General features: G+C 51.6%; 1 protein-coding gene across 9 annotated transcripts in view; it reads right to left on the bottom strand.

Annotated features, from left to right (window-relative positions):
- Positions 1-22,201, bottom strand: part of CCDC33 (coiled-coil domain containing 33) — a 122,337-nt gene that overhangs the window by 38,778 nt on the left and 61,358 nt on the right. For 6 of the 9 annotated variants that reach the window (XM_054239423.2, XM_054239422.2, XM_054239429.2 and 3 more), the window contains 4 exons: positions 15,605-15,734; positions 14,919-15,052; positions 14,132-14,203; positions 3,125-3,229 (listed from right to left, as the gene is read on the bottom strand). In XM_054239423.2, coding sequence (XP_054095398.2) covers positions 3,125-3,229; positions 14,132-14,203; positions 14,919-15,052; positions 15,605-15,734 — 441 coding nt within the window. The remainder of the gene's footprint in view (positions 1-3,124; positions 3,230-14,131; positions 14,204-14,918; positions 15,053-15,604; positions 15,735-22,201) is intronic. The other 3 variants (XM_054239431.2, XM_054239425.2, XM_054239430.2) reach the window with 1 other exon arrangement.

Below are 22,201 nucleotides of genomic sequence, written 5' to 3'. Positions count from 1 at the left end.
CCCAACGACAAGTCTCTTGCTGTTCCTCCCCAAGCCAAGCTCTCTCCTGCCTTAGGGCCTTTGCATTTACTGTTTTCTTCCTGGAGGTCCTTGGGATCTTTACTTGGCTGTCTCCTTCTTATTCAGGTCTCAGCCCAGAAGTGATCTTCTCAGAGGGTCCCTGCCTTTTACGATAGAGGCCCACTCTACCTAAAGTAATCCCACTTCCAATATATTGTCTCTTCACTTATCCCATTTTACTGTGTTCATAGCACTTACTCTACCAAAAAATTTGAAAATGCACTTACTTCTTTACTACCTCCTTCCTGCAATGCCCATGCTAGGATGGGAGTCCCATTAAGCAAGACACCTTGTCTGTCCCTAGTGTCTGGCTCATTGTAGGTGCTCAATGCATGTTTGGTGGAAGAATAAATGAACTATGCCATCTCTGGCCTCCACACCTGGTACAGTAACAACAGCTTCTAAAATCCTAGACTTTTTTTGATACCCTTTACCATGTAGACCCATCTTCCATTTCATTTCCTCTATCATCCTTCAATAGTACCACCATTAAGCACAGAGTCTCTCCTCTCTGTATATTCTGATGAGCCTTTGGCTCCTTCCGTGTTCCTTTTCCTGTTCTCCTCCTTCTCTCTTGGCATGATCATCGCTCTCATGTGTCTAAAATCTGATGCCACTCAAATACCAGCCCCCCTGCCCAAGGACGCCTTGATGTCTCAGCTCACACTGGCTTGTATGTGTTCTGGGTTCTTCTGATCTAGCAGTTGGCTGTGTTTTCATGTTGCTCTCTAATTCCAGACTTGCCTGCTATTTTTGTTTTTCTAATAAAACTTTAAGTTCCTTGGGCTTAGGGACATGTCTGTGCTCCCTTTGGGGAGGGGTTACTTTAAAGCTCTGTTAGAAATCCATGGTTATCTTTAAAACATACTCATTGTTCAAAGAACCACGCAGTCCTAGGGTTTGCAGGGACCTCAAAGGTGAGCCAGCTCCACCTTGCACCAGCTGTTGGAATCCTCTCTTGTCTGTATAGCAGACAAATTATTCCACTGTCTGGAGTCTTGTGCTAGAAATAAGTAGAGCAGTGGGCACACTGCCAACCAGTGCAGATGCGCTCAGAGTTAGAGGTGCCCAGGTGTTTGACCCTGAACAACCAGAGAGAGAATGAGTGCAGGTGGGCTTCTCTTTAAGTGGTTCCTCTATAGGAAACTCCATGCATACTAACTCAATGAATCGGGACAAGGATGCTTCACTTTACCACTGAAATTATTTACGTAAGTATGCCTTTATGTCCCTTTCAAATAAACTTTGATGTGCAGATAGTCATTAATGCAAAGCCTTTTCAGGCTGTGTTGATAGAGTAAGGGACAGTCATACAAGTACACAGGGGCATTTGGTTAAGTCTGGGCTGTATATCCCCAACTCCCCATAAAACGGGTGCAAAATAGACAATTCCAAAGAGAAAGCAGCTATAATAAGACTCTTGGAATGGGAAGAGTGGGACTTTGGTAGTCTGCCTACTGCACTTCATGACCAAGACTCCTGTGCCTGTTTTGTCTGAGGGCATCAGGCCTGACTGTCTCTCCCACCTGGTCCTCCTGGTAGCTATCACTCACGGAAGACAGGATTCACTTGGAGGGTCCCCACTGATATGAAGGCACACAGGGTAGCATCTGAGTCAGATGGTTTAAGGTTTTCTGGCCATGTGTTTTAGATGGGAAAAAGTACCACATCTGTCTACTTCTCAGAACAGCTGAACACTAGATTGGCATCAGAGGGAGAGCTACAAAATACCTATTGGATGGATGGATGAATGGGTGGGTGGATGAATGGATGGATGGGCTGATGCAGGAGAGAATGAAGGAAAGCATAACTACAGGGCAATGACCACCTTCCCATTGACCAGGTGGCCCCTGGGGCTGGGGTGAGATGCTAATTCAGGAACCTATAATGACATTTCTCCTCATTTCCAGGCAGAAAGCCAATCTCCATGCCCTGGATTTCATAGACTGCCATCTAATCCAGTTAGGGGAGGAAGTAGAAGTAATGAAATCAAGGGAGAGGTCTCCAGAGGTGCCCCCATCAGTACTGAAAGCAGGGACAATTGCAAGGGAGTTCCCTCCCCCACAGCCTGTCTCCCTGACATCTACTTGGTGTGGCCCTAACACCAGATGGGTCAATGCAATAATCCAGAGCTCACATTTATTGAGCCCTTGGTCAGAGCTGGGCACTCACCAGGTACTTTTATGTGGATTCTGAAATTTACTATGTGTAGTTCATTTGATTTCATCATAAAGCTAAAATAAAGGTGAGACCAACCCCTCAGTCCAGACTAGTGCCTTTACCCCATCAGTCTCTTATGGGGTGAGGTGAGAGTGGGGGTGGGCTCTGAGAAGGCAGGCAGGCAAGGCAGAGTACTTACGGACTTTAAATGCACCCTGCCCATCTCTGCTACAGCCACCTTTCCTGTAGTGCCTGCCAGACTCAGTGGTTTTGTTCTGTCCTATCCTCGGGCTGGCCCCGGCCAGGATCTGCTCCCATGGCTGCTCCATGCCTGTACCTCCTCTCCCTGCAGGTTTCTTCCCACCTTCCCATTCTTCTGTCCCATTCAACTTTGCCAGGATCCATTCTGGCCTGGGTTTTGGAGGCAAAATGGAGAGGTGACTTTTATGGTAAAATCTTTAGACCTCTAAATGGCACAGGTCTTGCAGAGCATATCCAAGGCAGTTGCTTTTGTCATGTGAGGTGAGGGGCACCAAGAGGCCCATTGTGTCTAACTTCTCCCCAATACTTCTCCTTCTTTAGGGTCAGCTTTGCCTCTCCAGACTCCAAAGCTTCCAACAGCTCACATTTGGGAGAGGAAATTATGCCCTTGGCCCTTTGCTTCTTAAGGATAGGAGCTTTTCTGAGACCACAGAGAGGGCCAGTCTGCCTGAGACCGTAGAAAAAGCTAACCCATTGGAGGTGGTGAGGCAGGGTGGAGGATGGGGAGAGCCTTGGAGACTAACTCCTCCCTATTCAAGCCCGGCCTTGTCTCACTCTCCTTTTCCTCCAGGTAGAATGGGGGCTGCTGGCCCACCCCACGATCCTGCTTATTTGCCTCTGTATTTGATGAGCCTTGCCCCACCTGCTGGAGGAGCTTGGGGCTGACAAGTGGCCCCAGATCCTGTGGCTTCGTGGCTGCAGCACATCCTGCTTCATTAAGGCTGTAATTGGAGATTGACTTTGAAAGCTGAAAGAGATGCATGGCCACGCATTAGCTTAGACCCAGGATTCAGCCCACTGTTCTCTGTGTTGTTGCAGCGGCCCACACCACATGTGAGTGCCATGGTGGGGGAGAAGACACCCCTTCCTCACTCCTCCCAGCACTCACTGTTGCTAGCAGAGTGGGGTCTGTTGAGACAGACCAGACCAATGGCATCACGGGTTTGAGGCTTCTTAGGTCACCTGTCTCCCGTCTCCCCACAACATCCTCTGCCTTCCTCCTACCCACTCCATCCCCTAGATCCCCAATCATGCAAAATGCAACAGTTCCAGCCTGCCCGGCAATTACGGACTAGCCAGGCTGCAGCTGCTGTCCTTGGTGCTGAAAGCGCCCGCCTTCTGGCCTGCCTGCCTCTGGCCCCGCCCTGAGCCTTCTTGTTGGAGCGCACATGCTCTTAATTCAATTAGTTGGCCCTGAACCCTCCCCAGGGAGCCTGGAGCGGAAACTGACAAATTCTGTTTAACAAAGACATTTGTCCCTCGCCCCGCCGGCTTTGGGCTCTGCCCGCCTGTATCCCGCTCATTAGGTATCTAACAAAGTGAGTCCCAAGAAATCTGCTTCCAATCGCTAGTAATTCAGGAGGCCTGATGCAATTTTCTCCCTGATAAGGGTGTCTCGCCCACTGGCAAGCGCTGTAATGAGCCCTGTGCAGCAGCTCCCCGATCAGTCACCGCTTTGTCATTTCCTGTGGCTGCAGTTGTAGATTCTTATCTTTTCAGCTGTAGGCGAAGCTCAGACAACAGGCCCCTCCAAGAGGGCTTACAGCCTCCCCTGCATACAGCCAGCCTCATTTATGGCATCCTGCGTGCTCTTGTAGCCGCAGTGGGGTTTGAAGCTCCCAGTCTGTCTCCCAGCCAAGAAGGGTCCCAGTGTTAATCCTTGGTGGGGCCATGATTTATTTGCCAGAAAATGGTGTCAGAGGGTTAATCCCAAAGCAAGTTGTGAGGTTAAGGAAGGCGAACCACTGATAAGAATTTTTAAAAATCTGTTGGGGATTTTAGTATGAAAGTCTTGCCTGTGGCTCAGTGGTTTGACTGCGGGCTCACTCTTGTTTGCCTGAAACCTGCTCTTACTGCGTTTAGTTTTTTCCCTTGAGTTTCCCCTACTCTCATGCAGAGAGACCTTTCCAACACAGATGAGATTACACCTTACTGCTGCTCCAAGACCCTTCTTAGTTTCCTACCACTCTATGACAAAGCTCTCACCCTGCATCCCAGCACCCAGGTCCTCCACAGTCTAGACTCCATCTTGCTTTCTAGTCTTACCACCCATTACAGTTCCCGTATACCTTTGCATATGGGGGTCCCTTTGCCTGAAGCATCCTTGCTTTGCCAATTTCTAACCCACTATTTGGAACAGAGCTCAAACCAGGCCTTTCTGTGATGCTTCCCCTGACCTCTGTATGCTGAATGCACCAATCTCAACCAGGCCCCTTGGTAAGATGGGTGGTGGTGATCTGTTGGGGTGCTCTACTGCTTGGCACAGGTTAGAAATCTAATAAATGGTTAATGAATGAATGACCTTGGCTGGGCCAGAGGTACATCTGGTTTGGCTGAAGGGACTGCAGAGAGGTTTATGCTAAGGTGTTTGGGCTTTACAAAGCGGGGAATCCCAAGACCAACTCCCATTTTCTGAGAAGTTTTGTCTAGAAGCTTCTGCCATGTCTCTCTCTACTTCTTCCCTCCACCTTAATCTACCTATTATGCACTGGGCTCACAGGGAGAGCGGAGCAAGGAAAGGGAGTGGCCAGTGTCTAGTATCCTCAGTCATTTCTGCATCCTGACTTAGTACACTACGTCTGCAGCTAGGAGTTGCAGGCTCACATTCTAGAGGCAACACAGAGTTGTGTTTGGAGAGGCATTTTTAAAAATAAATAAATTCAGTCAGAGTCTTACTCTGTTGCCCAGGCTGGAGTGTAGTGGCACCATCTCAGCTCACTGCAGCCTCAGCCTCCCAGGTTTAAGCAATCCTCCTGCCTCAGCCCCCCAAGTAGCTGTGACTGCAGGTGTGTGCCACCATGCCTTGATAATTTTTGTATTTTTAGTGGAGATGGGGTTTTGCCGTGTTGCCCAGGCTGGTCTCGAACTCCTGAGCTTAAGTGATCTGCCGTCTTGGCCTCCCAAAGTGTTGGGTGGATTACGAACGTGAGCCACTACGCCCAGGCTGGTGAGGCATTTGAGATGAGCTAAAGCAGGTCTTCTGAATTACTAGCAACTGGAAGCAGTATGTCTCTTGGTCCAGCCCTTCCCACTCTGGCCTGGGAGCTCCTGGGCCCCACAGACCCCAGCTCAAGGAAGGGTACATTGAGAACGTCAGCAAATCTGGCATCTGGAGAAATAATTGTCTGTCTCTTCCCCCATTTCTTTATTCTTGGAAAATTGTGGCGAAACCAAATGTGGTGCTGGTGATGTTTATCTTCAGCACTTGACAAGGCCTCCTGATGTCCTTATGGATGCAAAGCTGGTGGAGCAGCTGTCACGAGGGGTGGGTGCCGAGTGATGGGTTTGCAGGCTCTACCATCTCCCCTCCCCCAGGAGCCCTGTCCTCATCCCTGATGAGTTCAGCATGTTTGTCAGCAACTTGGGTGAATAACACTAAGAGATCCCTTTACCAAGGATCTGCAGGACACTGTGCTAGGCACCGGCACATGCTTCCTCTTCAATCTTCACTATGTTCCTGGGTGTAGGGATTACAATTCACCCCCTCTCTTTTTTTTTAGATGGAGTTTCACTCTTGTTGCCCAGGCTGGAGTGCAATGGTGCAATCTCAGCTCACTACATCCTCCATCTCCTGGGTTCAACTGATTCTCCTGCCTCAGCCTCCGAGTAGCTTGGGATTACAGGCATTTGCCACCACGCCTGGCTGATTTTGTATTTTTAGTAGAGACAGGGTTTCTCATGTTGGTCAGTCTGGTCTTGAACTCCTGACCTCAGGTGATCCACCCATCTCAGCCTCCCAAAGTGCTAGGATTATGGGCGTGAACCACCGTGCCTGGCACAATCCCCTTTTAGGGATGAGAATGGTGAAACTCAGGATGTCTAAGATCAAATGGAAGATCCAGATTCAAGCCCAGGTCTATGGGCTTACAAAGTGGACACTGCAGCACTTAAAGTGTCCTGGTCACCTCCACAGGTGACCTGGAGCTTGGGGTTGTGGGTACAGGTGGGACTGTGCGTATGCTGCATGATAAAAGCAGGGTTCAGAGTGGTCTCAAGCTTAGATGGGCTGCGACGAAAAAGGTGAAATACCACAGGGGAGGGAAACCCTGTCTAAGTTCAGAATAGAACAGCAGGGAGGCAAAATGTAGACATGCTGCCAGCTGATGTACCAGAGTCAGACTCTGGCTTTAAACCGACCCTCACTGCTTTGATAAGTACTAAAACAGAACTGGAGCTAGGCTTCAGCTGCACCAAAGCGGGGAATGTATTCAGAGAGAGGGAGTGAGGGTCCTACTCTACCTCTAATGTTGATTGTCCCCCCACAGTTTTGGAGGACACTTTAAGAGGAGTGTTTTCAAGAGGAGACAACCAGCAGGATGAGAATCAGAAACCAAGTGCTACAAAGAGGAAGAGGAAGGAGACTGGCTTCAGGCTGGAGATGCCGTAAGTAGTTCACAAATGTCAGCAGGGCTGGCATGGGCATGGGCCCTGACTTCTCCGGAGCTGGCATCTGGGAGGAAAAGGCAGGGCCAGGGGGAGGAAACTGAAGAGAAACAGAAGGACGTTTACAAGGGAGCCACTAGAGAGGATGAAGAGGGCTTCCTGGGTGGTAATGAGCTCCCTGTCATGGGAAGTGACCAAGTAGAGTCTGTCAAACCCTCTGTGTGTGTTCTGGAGGGACTGTTCAGCTCCTTCTCTCTAAAGTGGGGAGCATGGGAGTTGCATGATCACCAAGGGAAACCAATATTGTCCCCAAGGCATGGAGCACTTTGGGGGCTTTTGGGCATTGTGGAAAGCAGGTAGCCTTTTAAGGTAGGATGGCCAACCCTGCCCCCACATTGAGAGTCTGTGACCTAGGGGCCAGGTTGGTCTCGTGAAAGCCCAGATTCTCATGTCTCTCCTGCCCCATCCTAAGCTTCCTTTTCTTTTTTCTTTTTTTTTGAGACAGAGTCTACCTCTGTCGCCCAGGCTGGAGTACAGTGGCCCGATCTTGGCTCACTGCAACCTCCACCTCCCAGTAGCTGGGATTACAGGCTCCCACGACCATGCCTGGCTAATTTTTGTATTTTTTTTTTTTTTGTAGAGACAGAGTTTTCTCCATGTTGGTCAGACTAGTCTCAAACTCCTACCCTCAGGTGATTTGCCCACCTTGGCCTCCCAAACTGCTGGGATTATAGATGTGAGCCATGACACCCAACTCTAAGCTTTCTTTGGATGGGATGAGAAGAGCTGTATAGTGGACTTAGAATCTGAGCAGGTGAGGGAAAGCGCACCTGTGGGGGAAAGGGGTGGGTCTGTCTCCTCTACCTCCTGCAGCAGTGAGAGAACAAGAGGGCAGAGGCTTTGAGTCTGGGAGGGAGTGCAGTCAGGGATGGTGTGAGATGGTGGCAGGGAAAGGGTCTCTCTCTGGACCCATCCTTATGGAAGTGTTTACAGAGATGGTGTCTTGGTGGTGGGAACAGAGCCTTCCAGAGAGCAGAACCAGTGGAGGAGACTGCTGTGCTGTCCTGGGCACTGGCCCATCCAGGCCACTGTGATTGGGGAGGAAATGGAGGCAGGTTTGTGCTGGGGTTTCTCTCAGGACCAGCCCAGGGGTGCCATGTGTGGCTTATTAAAAAATCCATAAAAATTATTCAAAAGCCAGCATGATGCTTCCTGTCCCCCTGCCCGCTCTTCTATATTTGCTAAGTGCCCACTTGTTCCCACTCTGGGCTGGTCTCCAGAGAGATCTTTGTAACTAGTTTGAAAAGAAACCACTAGAGTAAGTAGCATCAAAGACTTGCCCCACCCCCTCCCTGTGAGGGGAAGAGGGAGGGGAAAGGTCAGATGGGGCCATGGCAGCTGCCCTTGCCCTCAGTGGTGGCAGCAGGTGCCACTGCCACCTCTCCTCAAATGCACCCTCTCTGTAGTCCCAGGAATCCAGTGGGTTTCAGGACCTCCCAGCATCTCTGGGGGCTATGGGCTGAGGAGGGTGTGGCCACCCATCTGGGAAGCCCTACTTCTCCCTGGTGCCCCATCTGGGCAAGGTGACGAATCCCAAATCTTAAACTTAGGAGGGGAAATGTTGCTGTGCACCCAGATGTTGCTTGTCCCACCTCGTGGGGAGGTGCATTTGCAGGCAGAGGTAGGAACTGATGCAATGAGCACCTACTGTGTGCACGCGAGGCTCCAATCCACACGATCAGCCTAGAAAATCTACTCAGTGTGGGCCTCACTTCAAAAAGGCTGGCTGCAAACTGGAGGGCACCCAGGATGTGGTGGAATATCGAAACCAGTTCATTAAGAGAGACAAGCTGCTTTGCCTGGGGAAGTGTAGACTCCCCGGGGACCACATTGCACTCTTCAAAGAGAAGAGGCTGAGATCAGAGGGGGAATGGAGGAGACCAAAGGTCTATGTGTGTGTGTATGTGGAGTTGCCATAGGCTTACACATTTTTTTTGTTTGTTTTGAGATGGAGTCTTGCTCTGTTGCCCAGGCTGGAGTGTAGTGGCTTACTGTAACCTCCATCTCCTGGGTTCAAGTTATTCTCCTGCCTCAGCCTCCCAAGTAGCTGGGATTATGGGTGCCCTCCACTATGCCCAGCTGATTTTTGTATTTTTCAGGAGAGATGGGTTTTCACCATGTTGGCCAGGCTGGTCTCAAATTTCTGACCTCGTGATCCGCCTGCCTCGGCCTCCTAAAGTGTTGGGATTACAGGCTTGAGCCACCGTGCCCGGCCAGCCTCATAAATTTTTAGAGCCTAACGGACCTCAAAGGCTAACCCCCCACTGAATGTGCAATAAAGGGAAGTTTTCTGTGTAGATGGTTTTGTATTTGAGTGTACATGTTTTTCTAGTTTTTATGTAATCTGTGTGTGTTCATATATGTATGAACATACATACACAAACCATCTTAAGGCAGACCACTCTGAGGAGCAAATGATTGTAGAGAAGTCCCACCAGAGGGTAAAAAATGAACCGATATGGCTAGGTGTGGTGGTGCACACCTGTAATCCCAACACTTTGGGAGGCTGAGGTGGGCAGATCACTTGAGGTTGGGAATTCAAGACCAGCCTGATCAACATAGAGAAACCCCAACTCTACTAAAAATACAAAATTAGCCAGGTGTGGTGGCTCATGCCTGTAATCCCAGCTATTTGGGAGGCTAAGGCAGGAGAATCGCTTGAACCTGGGAGGCAGAGGTTGTGGTGAGCCATGATCGCGACATTGCACTCCAGCCTGGGCAACAAGAGTGAAACTCTGTCTCAAAAAAAGAAAAAAAAAGTACCCATCACCAATGAACCATCTTCAAGTGCAGTATCCCAAACCAGAGACCATCTCTTGCCATTCACTGAGACTGCAGGCTTTGTTATCTAGTCTGCCCACAAAAGTGCTGGTTGCTTATGTGATCTATGTAGGAGGTTTGCTGGGGCTGCCCTGCAGCCTCAGGGGTAGAGCCAGAAGCCTGGGGCAGAAGCAGGGCCCAAGGAGGCAGGCTGAGCTCCATGTGGGGTGGGCATTTCTATCACTCAGCCATGGGAAGGCCTGCTTCTGGAGCTCTCCATTATGGCTGTGCAGGAGGAGAGGCTGGGATGACCACATGCTGCCAAGGACACTGCTGTCCAGGGCGGGCTGTTGAGAGAGACCTCTGCTGTCTCCGTCTGTTTGCAAATTTCTCCACCCTGGTTCTGAGAGCTCTGAGAGTGGGTGATGTGGAAGTGGTGAGTGTGGGAGGCTGTGTTCACCAAAATGTCCAATTATCCAGGACAGCCTGTGACCGACACTCCTGGACATGGAGGCTCACGGCAAAGAGCCTGTGTCCTCAGGATGGGGCTGTGCTCAACTAGGTCATGTACATTCATTTTTCCTGAGGCATTTCCACTCTGTGAGAGCACCGACCATGGCTGACCATGTGCAAAGAGCTGCCCCAGGGATGGAGTTGTTGACCAGATGGATGAGGGGCCTGAGAGCCCCTATCACCAGCCTCTGCAGCTGGAGTGTCCACAGGACTCTAAGACCTCCAGGTGTCAGGTGGTGGCTTCTGGACCCATTATGCAGTATTTGATTTAAACAGTGGAGGAGTTTATGGCCCCAGCCCTGCTGCTGCCTTCCCAGAGGCTAGGATGCAGAGATGAATGCCAGGTGCCTTTCATGATGAAGTTGCAGGGAACACCTTAGGTGCAACAATAAGGTGGCAGGAACCTGATCTCTGTTACAGCACCTTAGCTCATAACCATACTCAGCTACCACGCAGAGTCCAAACAGCCCCTCCAAGGACTCCCTATCATGTCACCTTGTTTGAGTGTCCTCGGGCCTCTTATCATTAGCTGATGTCTGCTTATGAATTGTTTGTTTATTGTCTGTCTCCATACTCCCTGCTAAGAGTGCAAGCTTTATGAAGACAGGGGCTTCATAAAGGTATTTTTTTCCCTTCTTCTTCAATGTAATATTCCTAAAAGCCAGAACAGCAATTGCTTCACAGAGGGTGCTTCATAAATGTGCGCAGTTGCACAGAGAACAATGACAGTATTGCAGCGAAGGTGGTGATGAGGGACGGAGAAAGGGATGGGCCCCTTTAGACTTAGCTGCAATGCCATCTGACCTGTTCATGAATTCTCAACACTATCCTGCCATCCCTTAGGGAGAAAGTTGCCAAAGGGCTCAGACACTAGAGAGCTGTGTCCAAGCCCAGTGAAGGTGTAAGCTCAAAGCAGAATGAGGTCCATGGCTGCCCACCCCTCCTTCTTCCCATTTCAATCCACCGTGGCTGCCAACATTCGACCTCTTGCCTTGCACAGTACCTGACCTGCGGTGACTCCTCATCAACTAGACATGGAATAAAAGAATAGTGGCATGCGTGCTGCGGCTGCAAGCACTTCATGGGGATTCAACCACATTAGCACTTTACAGTCAGGCTCCTAAATTGTCTTCAAGATTCTAGAATCAAAGGGCCAATTCACTGACAGTTCACCAAGAAATAGTTCTACTACGAGGAGACTGAGCTTCTGCGCGCGCCACTGCGGGTGTGAACCTGTCTGTGTCAGTTTGCATCGTATGTGTGAGAGTGTGTACATATGCGTTAAGTGTGTGTGTCCTTGCCAAGGTATGAGCATGCACATCTGTGTGTCTGTGACTGTGTGTGTGTAGATATTCACATGGGATTGGTGAGAGCATATACGGAGGGAGGGGGAGAGAGAGAGAGAGAGAGAGAAAGAGAGAGAGAGAGAGAGAGAGAGAGAGAGAGACAGAGAGAGAGAGAGAGAGAGAGAATTCTTGGCTGCAGAATCTGAATTTCTGCTAGTACTATTTTCCTGGTACACACCCAATCTGGATCCCCTTTCTTTTCCTTTCTTCTCAGAAATCCATTACTAAAAGGTTTTTTACCCACCTCCAGGGGGAGGGGGTTGGGGGAAGGAGACGCTAAAGTCACAAGGCCCAGATCAAAACACTCAGCAGCTAAATGAATTCGGCAGCATTTTCCCGCATGACTTGGAGGGATAATTTAGTGAGGCCGCCAGCTGGAAGGAAAGGGATTAATTCTGCACTTAGCACAGCTCTGGTGAATAATTCATTACTGGAGACCTTTGTGCCCAGCCCCTGGGCAATTGGGGGAACTGTCCTGCCCACCTGCCTGTTGCCTGCCTGGGCCCACTAGGCCGTCAGTCCCCTGACCAGGGCACCTGACGCTCCTTTTAGTCCCGGGATGCACATGGTGATATTGCAGCGAAGGCAGTGATTAGGGACAGAGAAGGGGATGGGCCCCTTTAGACTTAGCTGCAATGCCATCTGACCTGTTCACGAATTCTCAAGACTATCCTGCCATCCCTTAGGGAGAAGGATGCCGAAAGGACTCAAACACTAGAGAGCCACGTCCAAGCCCAATGAAGGTGTGAGCTCAAAGCAGAATGAGGTCCATGGCTGCCCACCCTCCTTCTCCCCAGTGGAAAGGGCAGGAGGCAGAGGGAGGTGGGGAGGGGCTGTCAGTGGCCACAGGCAGACTCGGGACCCTGGGAAGAGGCCCTGGAGGATTGGGCTTCAAACTGGGAAGTTTGTGACCTTTTTCTCCAAGATTCTGCTCCCTCTTTCTCGGGGTTTTTGGCTTCTACCCTTGAGAGGGCAATTCTGAACACCTACGGCAGGGAGTGCCAATGGGGGTCTCAGTGACTTTCCAGAGGTCTTGTAAGGACACTTGCAGCATGGTACTAGCCCAGACACACTCCTTACACCCCACACCGTAGGACTCCCCGTGTTCTTCATGAGCGAGGTCACAGAGCCAAGTCCTGCCCCAGAGCCAGTGGATGTTTTTCCCGCGTGGGAAGAAGGCAGGAGTGGGCTGGCGTGGACATTAGTCCCTGCAAGCATTTTCTGGGTTCATAGTCCTAAAACCACCCACGTGTCAGCACCACTGAGAGGAAAGGGGAAAATGCAGCGGGTGTCTGGCACGTGCACTGCAGCCAAATGAGCAGGGTCTAAGCTGGGCTCAGAGACCAGGTGTAGCCAGCTAGAGAGATCGAGGCCCGTCCAGCAGGCAGGGCTCAGCCCTGGGTCTCTTCCCATTTGGACCAACCCAGATGTGGTGGACAGAGTCCCAAAAACGGGCCTCCAAGATTTTACAACCTCACTCTTGGAACCCGTGAATATGATGGTCGATCACTCCTGGGATTATGTCTGTTATATGGCACGGTTGACTTTAAGATAGGGAGATGATTAGAGTGGCCGGACCTCATCACCCCAGCCCCTCTGAAGTCCCTCTAAAAGCACCTCTAAACGTTTTCTCTGGCTGCCGACAGGAGAAGAAGTAAGAGTTTTGAAGTGTGGGTTGGGCGCGGTGAATCCCAGCACTGTGGGAGGCCAAGGCGAGTGGATCACCTGAGGTCAGGAGTTTGAGACCAGCCTGACCAACATGGTGAAACCCTGTCTCTACTAAAAATACATAAAATTAGCCAGGTGTGGTGGCTGGCACCTGCAATCCCAGCTACTCAGGAGGCTGAGGCAGGAGAATCATTTGAACCCAGGAGGCGGAGGTTGTGGTGAGCTGAGATTGCACGACTGCACTCCAGCCTGGTGAAAAGAGCAAAACTCTGCCAAAAAAAAAAAAAAGGAGTTTTGAAGAATGACAGGGACTGGACATGCCTGCTGGCTTGAGATGAGCAGGGCCACTGTGAAGGGGCATGTGGGCATCCTTCAGGAGCGGAGAGCCACCCCAGCTGACAGCCTGCAAAACCAGGATGGGAGTACGGCACTGCAGGGGGCTGGATTATGGCAGCAACCTGAATGAACTTGGAAGCAGATTCCTCCCCAGACCCCCCAGAAAGGAATGCAACCCTGCCAACATCTTGATTCCAGCCACCTTATGTAATGGGACCTACCTATAGAAGTGTCAGCTAATAAATGGGCATGGCTTTAAGCTGCTTAGCTGGTTCTAAAGCGATAGAAAACTGATATCCTAGTTCAGAACACGGGCGGAACCTTGATCCCAGTGAGCCGGACTTGGTTTGGACTGGGTCAGAGGCTGACTCCCCGGTCTGAGTGGCCCTCTGCTCACAACTCTGTTCTTCCTAATCTCAGCTCTGTGTTTTTCTGGAGTCTCAAATCACCCTTAGACGTTTCCATCCAAAGCAGTAGTCCCGTCCTCCCTGAAGTCCCTGAACAAAGCCAGCAATTGTGAAGGAAGTTGGGCCTCACTGACATGTGTCTGCTGGCCCTGACCCTCCCCTGGCCCACAGCCTTACCTCAGAGGAAAACAGCTGGAAGGAAAGATCCACTGTGGGGGCCTCACCACTGATAGTTTTCAGGCTGGTGTCCTGGGGAGAAGGGAGCACTCAGACCACGCTGGCTAGGACAGCTTCCGCCTCTGCGCCACCTACTGTTCCAGATTTCTCCGGAAGGTGTCACCTGGGGGCTCACCCAGGAGGGTGACAGAGAGGTGGAAGCTGGCCTCCTGCTTCTGCCCCCGCAAACTGCCTCTACATCTCCCCTTCTAAACCCCTCTAGAGACCTGTTAGGCACCACCAGGCACATCTGACAGAGAGATTCTCATTTGTTGAGGTCTTATGTCATCCTCTTATGTCAGGATGGCCAGAAGTATTTTAGGGGAAAAGGTGGTATAGGAGTAGAGAGTGATGGTAACAACATTATTATTTCTTATTGAAAACTTATTCTAAGTGCTTTCCATTGGTTTTCTCACAAAATCTCACAGCAACCCTGTGAGAAAATTGCTATTACCATGTACCCATTTTAGAGGCAAGGAAACTGAGGCATTGAAACTTTAAGTAGTTTTCCCATGGCCATGTTAGCTGGTATGTGATGGAACCAGAATTTGGACCCAGACAGTCTGGCTCTAGAGCCTGAGCTCTGAACTCTCTTGTTATACACAGAGATTGTGGACTTGGCATGTTGTTCCCGTTTTAGAGATGAGGACTCTGAGGTTCAGAGTGGTTAAGTTATGTGTCTGAATTTCCACAGTGAGGATGGGACCAAGACAGGATTTGAACCCAGGTCTAGCTGACTGGGGCTCACCATGATGGGAAGCTGCTCCACGCGAAGCCCATTCAAGCCTTTCCCTGTCAGCATGTTCCGGTACAGACGGCTCCTTAGCGGCAACACAGAGATACCCAGGGGCTGGGCGAGGGTCCACGGTTGGCTGCCTTTCACTGCGGGGGAGGGATCAGCTGGGGCTTCTGCCAAAGCCCCCACCTGGGCCCCATCCTTTAATACCTGACATCCAGTCCTCCTGCCTCCCGCCACCGCTGCCACCTGCTTTCCTGCCTCCTGGACTTTCTCTGCACATACATCCTCTTCTCGTCTTCAGGGCTTTGTGAACTCAAAGCCAACTCTAAACATATTCTGTGTGCCTGGGAAGTTATATGCACCACCCGCAACTCTGGCCTTTGGGGGCCTTAATCCCACAGTGCAGAAGACTGTGGATCAGCGCGTCACTGAATCCCATCTCCCTCACCCTTCTCTCTGAGTTCTGACGGCTCCACTGTCCCCATCACTGATGGGGCTAAGACCTAGTATGGGACAGGCCCACATGTCCTGGCCTGTGGACAAGGAATGCAGCCAGGCTCTGCTCTGCCTGCACTAAGAAGCTGCTTTGGCACCTGGGAACCATCCATCCCTGTGGGAGGATGGTCTGAATACCCTTTCATAAAACAAGTCTCCTGAGGCATGGCTACCCTGGCAAGGCAGCAGGGGGCACGTACTCGAAGCTGAGGGGTAGTACTCCAGCACCAGGGCTGTGTCTTCTGAGAAGTTGGTAGCTCCATCTTGGCCTTGGAAGAGGAAGGACTGATTCCACAGGGGCTGCTCTGGGGGTCCCCCAGGCTTGGACAGCTGGAGGAAGAGGGTAGGAGCAGGTGGTGGGGCCACAGCCTCTCCCAAATCAAGATATGCTCAGATACTTGGTTGTGTGTATCTACATTTGTCACAAATGTTTCTCCCAGTTACAAAAGCAAGTTGTCTGGGCATGGTGGCTCACGCCTGTAATCCCGGCACTTTGGGAGGCCAAGGCAAGTGGATCAATTGAGGTCAAGAGTTCAAGACCAGCCAGGCCAACATGGTGAAACATCGTTTCTACTGAAAATACAAAAATTAGCCAGGCATGGTGGCACACCCCTCTAGTTCCAGCTACTCTGGAGATTGAGGCACAAGAATCACTTGAACCCAGGAGGCAGAGGCTGCAATGAGCCAAGATCATGCACTGCACTCCAGCCTGGGCGACAGAATGAGATCTGTCTCAATACATAAATAAATAGGCCGGGCACAGTGGCTCACTCCTGTAATCATAGCACTTTGGGAGGCCAAGGTGGGTGGATCACCTGGGGTCAGAAGTTGGAGACCAGCCTGGCCAACATGGTGAAACCCCGTCTCTACTAAAAATATGTATAAATTAGCCAGGCGTGGTGGTGGGCTCCTGTAATTCCGTCTACTCAGGAGGTTGAGGCAGGAGAATTGCTTGAACCCGGGGGGCGGAGTTTGCAGTGGGCAAACTCCACTACACTGCAGCCTGCCTCTGTCTCTAAATAAATAAATAAATGCAACACACACATAATAAATACATTTTGGAAAATACAGAAAAGTAGAAAGAAGGAAAACAACTCCTGTGTTCCCATGATAAACACGACAATTCATAGAACTGTGTTTCTTCCTAGATTTTTGTGTGTATATTTTTATGTAATTGCCTCTCTTCATTTATTATTGGTAAACTGTTTTGACTCAGCCCCCCTCCCCTCATAGCTCATCATCGTCCAAGAGGATAGGGGACAGACATGCGCACACACGCACACGCACACACACACACACACACATACACACACATGCACAATACATGTAGAGTTGAGTCTAACATCCCGCCTTTTTCATTCACCAGTAAAATGTAAGCATATCCAAAGTCAGAAAAAACTCATTACCCATGACTTTAGTAACTTCAGAATATTCTGTCGTGTCCAAGTGCCCTGATTTCTCCCTTCCCATTTTCCCCTGTAATAACGCTGCATTGAATGTTTTCTACTACGTATCTTCATATTACAAATTACTTTCTTACTACAACTACCTACAATGGAATTGCTGAGTTCGAAGATGTGTATTTTAGGACACCTCATTCATTCTTGGTGAACTGTTTTCCTAAAGTGTTGCGCCAATGTTCACGCCCATGGCTGGCGGTGTCACAGATGCCAAATTAGACATGACCTCTGTCTGCGTCACGAGCCCCTCTCTGCCCCACACAGCTTCCCCAGCCCCTTGCAGAGGCCAAGCCAGCTCTGCAGACTACAGAGCCTCCGTGTGCCCACAGTGTGGGCCAGAGGGCACATGGGAGAGAGACATGACGGCACCCCAGGCCAGCAGTTGGGGCACATACCTGGGTATGATTTAAACAGTGAAACAAGACAGTATGAACTGTAGTAATGCCCAGTAAGACAGCCATAGGAAATATTCCCATGGGCGGTCAGAAAAGCCTCCTTCAAGGAAGCAGAACCAGAGAAAGGCTCTGAAGGAAGGTCTGGCTGGGGGAAGAGAGGGATAAAAGTCTTCAACGTGGGAACACAGCACAAGGAGAAATGTAAAGTGGCACTGAGCACAGCCTGTGCAGAGGACGCCTGGAATGAGAGACACCAGGGGGAGGCCCAGCATCTGCCAAGGCCAGAAGGTGGGAGATGGGAGACGGCCATCAGCCTGTACCTCCCAGCGGGCAGCCCTGAAGGGTCCCAGCACGGGGTGGGGCTGTGGGTCATTGGCACAGATGCACCAAGTGGCTGCCTTGCCTCTGTTCCCCAGTCAGGGGCTGTCAGCAGCAGTAGCAGCCGCTCCCACCTCCTGCTCCCTTGCAGGAATCAGTCCTTGCTAAAGGTCAGCACAAATGCACCGTGACTCTAGGAGTTATTGATGCGGGATCATGAAATATCAGCATAGGTCCACTCCTCCCACAGTGGCAGGGGCCTGATGACGGTCACACTGGTTTGCCCAGGCCCAGCCGGAGGCTCAGCTGTGTCTGCCCCTGCCTGTGGAGAGATGGGTTGCAATCACTGCAGGGCTAGCATGCCCTGGACACCTAAACAGAGACTGCAGTGATGGGAGTGTCCCACTCCTGGTGGGAGCTTGGCCACCAGGTCAGGCGAGAGAAGGTGGCTCTGAATTCTGTGGGACTTGGGAGTGATCTTTCAAGATTGATCCCCAAACCACATCCCTCCCAGAGCCACCCCATTCTCCTGGGTGCAGGAGGGTCTCCATGGCTGCCATGGTCTGCCAGGCACTGGGGCACCTGCTGCCCATGCCTTGCTCCTATCCTGGAAGAGGGTTATTTAGTAGATGTAGCTGCCCTCTCTGGGATCTATTCATGTGTCTAAACAGAGCCTACACACCCAGAGGTGGTGCCCAATAAGGAACAGCTCTTTCCCTGAGCAGTTTCCCAGGACGAGTCACCTAGGAAAGATCCCTTCAGACCTAGGACTGGGGAAGGAGGGTCAGCCTCTCTTGTGTATGTGCAGGTGGGAGTGGCGGGAACTGGAAGTTAGACCTGCAGAGTCTGACGCCAGAGCCCTGGTGAGGGTGCTGTGGCTGATGTGCGTGCAGGGTGGGGGCGGGGAGAGGCAGGCACTGCCTGCAGATGCTAATGGGAAGGGCCACAGCCACAGTGGAATTACGGAATGTCATTAACCCTCAGCTGTGATCTTCAGAAAAGCCATTAACCCTCAGCCATGGAGGCAGACCTGCTTCCCCTGGGGACAGAGCCTTCATTCCATGGCCCCCCTCATTTCCCCTGGGCCCACCCACACCCACCTCTGCCTGCTCTGCCCAGGCGTAGTGGCCGCCATCTGGAGGAATTGCTGCCGGCAGCAGATGCTGGGCTGGGGTCTCCAGGGAGCTAGGACCCCTTGGCTCTGGGCCTGGGTCTGCCTTGACCTTGCCGTGTGACCTTCAACAAGTCCCTTCTCCTCTTTGGGACCTAGTTTTCCCATCATCCAAGGGGAATAGGCCTCAAACTCATTTTGAAAGCCTGGTGTGAGGTTAAAGGAGACAATGGATGTTTTGCTATTAAGATGAAAGTTCTACTCCACTAAGCAAATGTTGACCCTCCATGCCAGAGGCCGGCGGGGTGCTGCTAGAGCCAGACGCTGCCCACCACCCTGTAGCTCACCATCTTCCAAGAGGATAGGGACACACACACACACACACACACACACACAATACATGTAGGTAGAGTCCTAAGCAGGCTGTGGTTGTGGGAGCTGGGGTATGTGAGGAGAAAGCCATGATTTCTTACCCTATTCCTCAGGGAGGACCTGAAGGAGAAGGGCAACAGGTAAGGAGGAGGAAGACCATTCCAGGCTGAGTGTAGCAGAGACAGAGGCTGCAGGTGGGAGGGGGCAGCATGGGTGTGGAGAACAGCAAGTCGTCCAGTGGGGCTGCAGAATGCCTATGTGAGCTAGAGCCATAAACCAGGAGGCTGGAGGGCATGGGGCCTCGTGAACCTGGCTGAGAGAGGGGCTTTGCCTTTTTGTGATAGGGACAAGGGGCCCAGGGGAAGGGCTAGGTAGGGGATGGCCTAGCTGCTCCTCAGAGAATGAATGGCAGGGGCCTGAGGGGAGACCAGCACTAGGACAGGGTCTGTGAGCATGGAAGGGGCCCCAGGAGAGCTTGGGGACAGACCAGCTGTGGGGCTGAGAGAGGAGGAGATGGTGGTGGGCACACATGGCTTCCTGGAGCTCCACCCCAGCTCTGCAGAAGACAGGAACAATAGGAGCAGCTTGTTGGGCAATGGGCCCCTTCCAAGGTGCTGGTGTAGGAGTAACTTACACGGCCCACCCTATGTTGGTTCCAGCAGGCTGGACCAGATGAAGTCTGACTGGCCACCTATCCCTTAACTCACCAGTTCAGGCTTTGCCAGCATCACCAGGCTCCACTGAGGGCCACCTAGCCCACCACCATTCCGCTCCCTGCCTCATCACCAGCAGATGGCCTTTGGGTTCGGGTGACTCATAACCTTCCACATTAATATCAGCAAGGCCGAACCACACCCCTCCTCAGTGATTGGCTCAGGGAAGTGCATGTAACCCAATACTGGCCAAGGAGACAGGAAGGAGGTCTGCTGAAGGATGGGTGGGTGAGGTTGATTTCCAGATGCTCCTTTTTTTTTTTTTTTTTTGGAGATAGAGTTTCCGTCTTGTCACCCAGGCTGGAGTGCAGAGGCACGATCTCGGCTCACTGCAACCTCCGCCTACCATATTCAAGGGATTCTCCTGCCTCAGCCTCCTGAGTACCTGGGATTACAGGCACCTGCCACCACGCCTGGCTAATGTTTGTACTTTTAGTAGAGACAGGGTTTCATCATGTTGGCCAGGCTGGTCTTGAACTCCTGACCTCAGGTGATACACCCACCTCGGCCTTCCAAAGTGCTGGGATTACAGGCATGAGCCGCTGTACCTGACCTCCAGTTGCTCCTTAAAATCACCTGCAAAAAGAGAGGCTGTGGCCAAGCGCAGTGGCTCACGCCTGTAATCCCAGCACTTTGGCCTATAATTCCAGCACTCTGAGGCCAAGGCAGGTGGATCACCTGAGGTCGGGAGTTTGAGATCAGCCTGGCTAACATGGTGAAACCCTGTCTCTACTAAATGTACAAAATTAGCTGGGTGTGGTGGTGCATACCTGAAATCCTAGCTACTTGGGAAGCTGAGGCAGGAAAATTCCTTGAACCCAGGAAAAGCAGGCTGCAGTGAGCCAGGGTGGCACCACTGCACTCCAGCCTGTGTAACAGAGTGAGGCTCCGTCTCCACAAAGAAGAAGGAGGAGGAGAAGGAGGAGGAGGAGGAGGAGGAGGAGGAGGAGGAGGAGGAGGAGGAGGAGGAGAAGGAGGAGGAGGAGGAGGAGGAGAAGGAGGAGAAGGAGGGGCTGCCTCTTTTCTTCTGGTCTTTTGTTCTATTTGGGTGGGATGCCCCCATGAGCTAGCCAGCTGAAGATGGTAATTCATGGGTGTTGGAAAGATCCTGAGACCTCGAGGACACTTTTGAGCCTGAGCACCCACCAATTCTGGCAGCATCCTGTGCGGTGATTTGATGTGGTGTGTGACAATAAATATCCTTAGTGTTTAAGCCAATCCAAGTTGGGGTTTCTGTTAATTGGAGCCAGATGAGAAAAGGGCTAGCCTCAAAGGGGGCACTGGCACTAGGGGAGGTACAGCTCTGAAAAGAGTGGAACACATTTATCAAGGACCCTGGGCCTGGGCACTTTGCAAAGATTATCCTTTGCATTCCCCTGACAGCCCGAGGAGATTGGAATCAATGTGTCTGGAGAAAGGGGCAGCTTACCAAAGGTCATGCAGCCAGCAAGTCACAGAGCTGGGGTCAAATCCAGGTCAAACAGTGCTTTTGCATGGTGACAGTTGGTGAGAAATCACAGCCCCCCAAGATGTCAGAGAGGGCAGGCCCTAGAAATTACCAAGTTCAATCTCACCCACTCAACTGTAGAGATAAGGGGACTGAAGGTCAAAGGGGACAGGGCGGGGATCTGCGTGAGGTCTGAGCCAGGCTGCTGACTGGTGCCCCTCCAGGTAGGGCTCTGCCCTGGCAATCCCCACCCCTCCTTCCCACAGCAGCCTGTCCCTGTTCTCTCACTGCTGTTCGTGGGCACCTTTGTGCCAGCTGCCAGCAAATTCCCAACCTAGCCCACGGGCCATGGGGTTGGGTGACGTTCAACAAGTGTCCTACCATTGCTGGACCTCTGGCTCCGGGTCCCACACATGCAAAAGGCATTGCGGGCAAGTCTTTGTAGTGAGGGGCGCCTCCCCACCCAGACTAGTTAGGCAGTAAAGGCAGCCAGAGAGAGCCTGGGGGTGGGAGGGGGTGCACTCATTAAAGCAGGCAGCGCCTCCTACCCCTTGGGACAGCCTGCTGATTGGTTCTTAATTTTCTGGGCAAATGCAGGGCCATGTGTGAAGTAACTCTGGGGAAATCAGGCAAAGGATTGGTTTGGGTTTGAAGCCTCTGTCCCCTGGGTCCCCCTTTGTCCCACCCCTCCCCAACACCATCACTCTACCCCATGTCTGAGCCTTCTTGAAATGTCTTTGCCTTTAAAGGAAGGCTGGGCTCCAAAGGGGTGTCTTATTCTATTTTTGTTTTGCTAGACATAAGTATTGGTGGGCAGACAGCAGGAGGACCTTCAGAAATCCACCTGTCCTTCAAGGTCCCTAGGAATGTTGGGACCATTATGTGGGGCAACCTGGCAGTGAAGCACAGACCATAAGAGACCATCTGGCTATTCCCCCAGACCCAGCCATGGACTGACTGTACCCCAGCCCCCAACCACAT

Source organism: Callithrix jacchus, chromosome 8 (assembly GCF_049354715.1).
Source record: "Callithrix jacchus isolate 240 chromosome 8, calJac240_pri, whole genome shotgun sequence".
NCBI lineage: Eukaryota > Metazoa > Chordata > Mammalia > Primates > Cebidae > Callithrix > Callithrix jacchus.
This window is presented reverse-complemented; position numbering and strand designations above follow the sequence as displayed.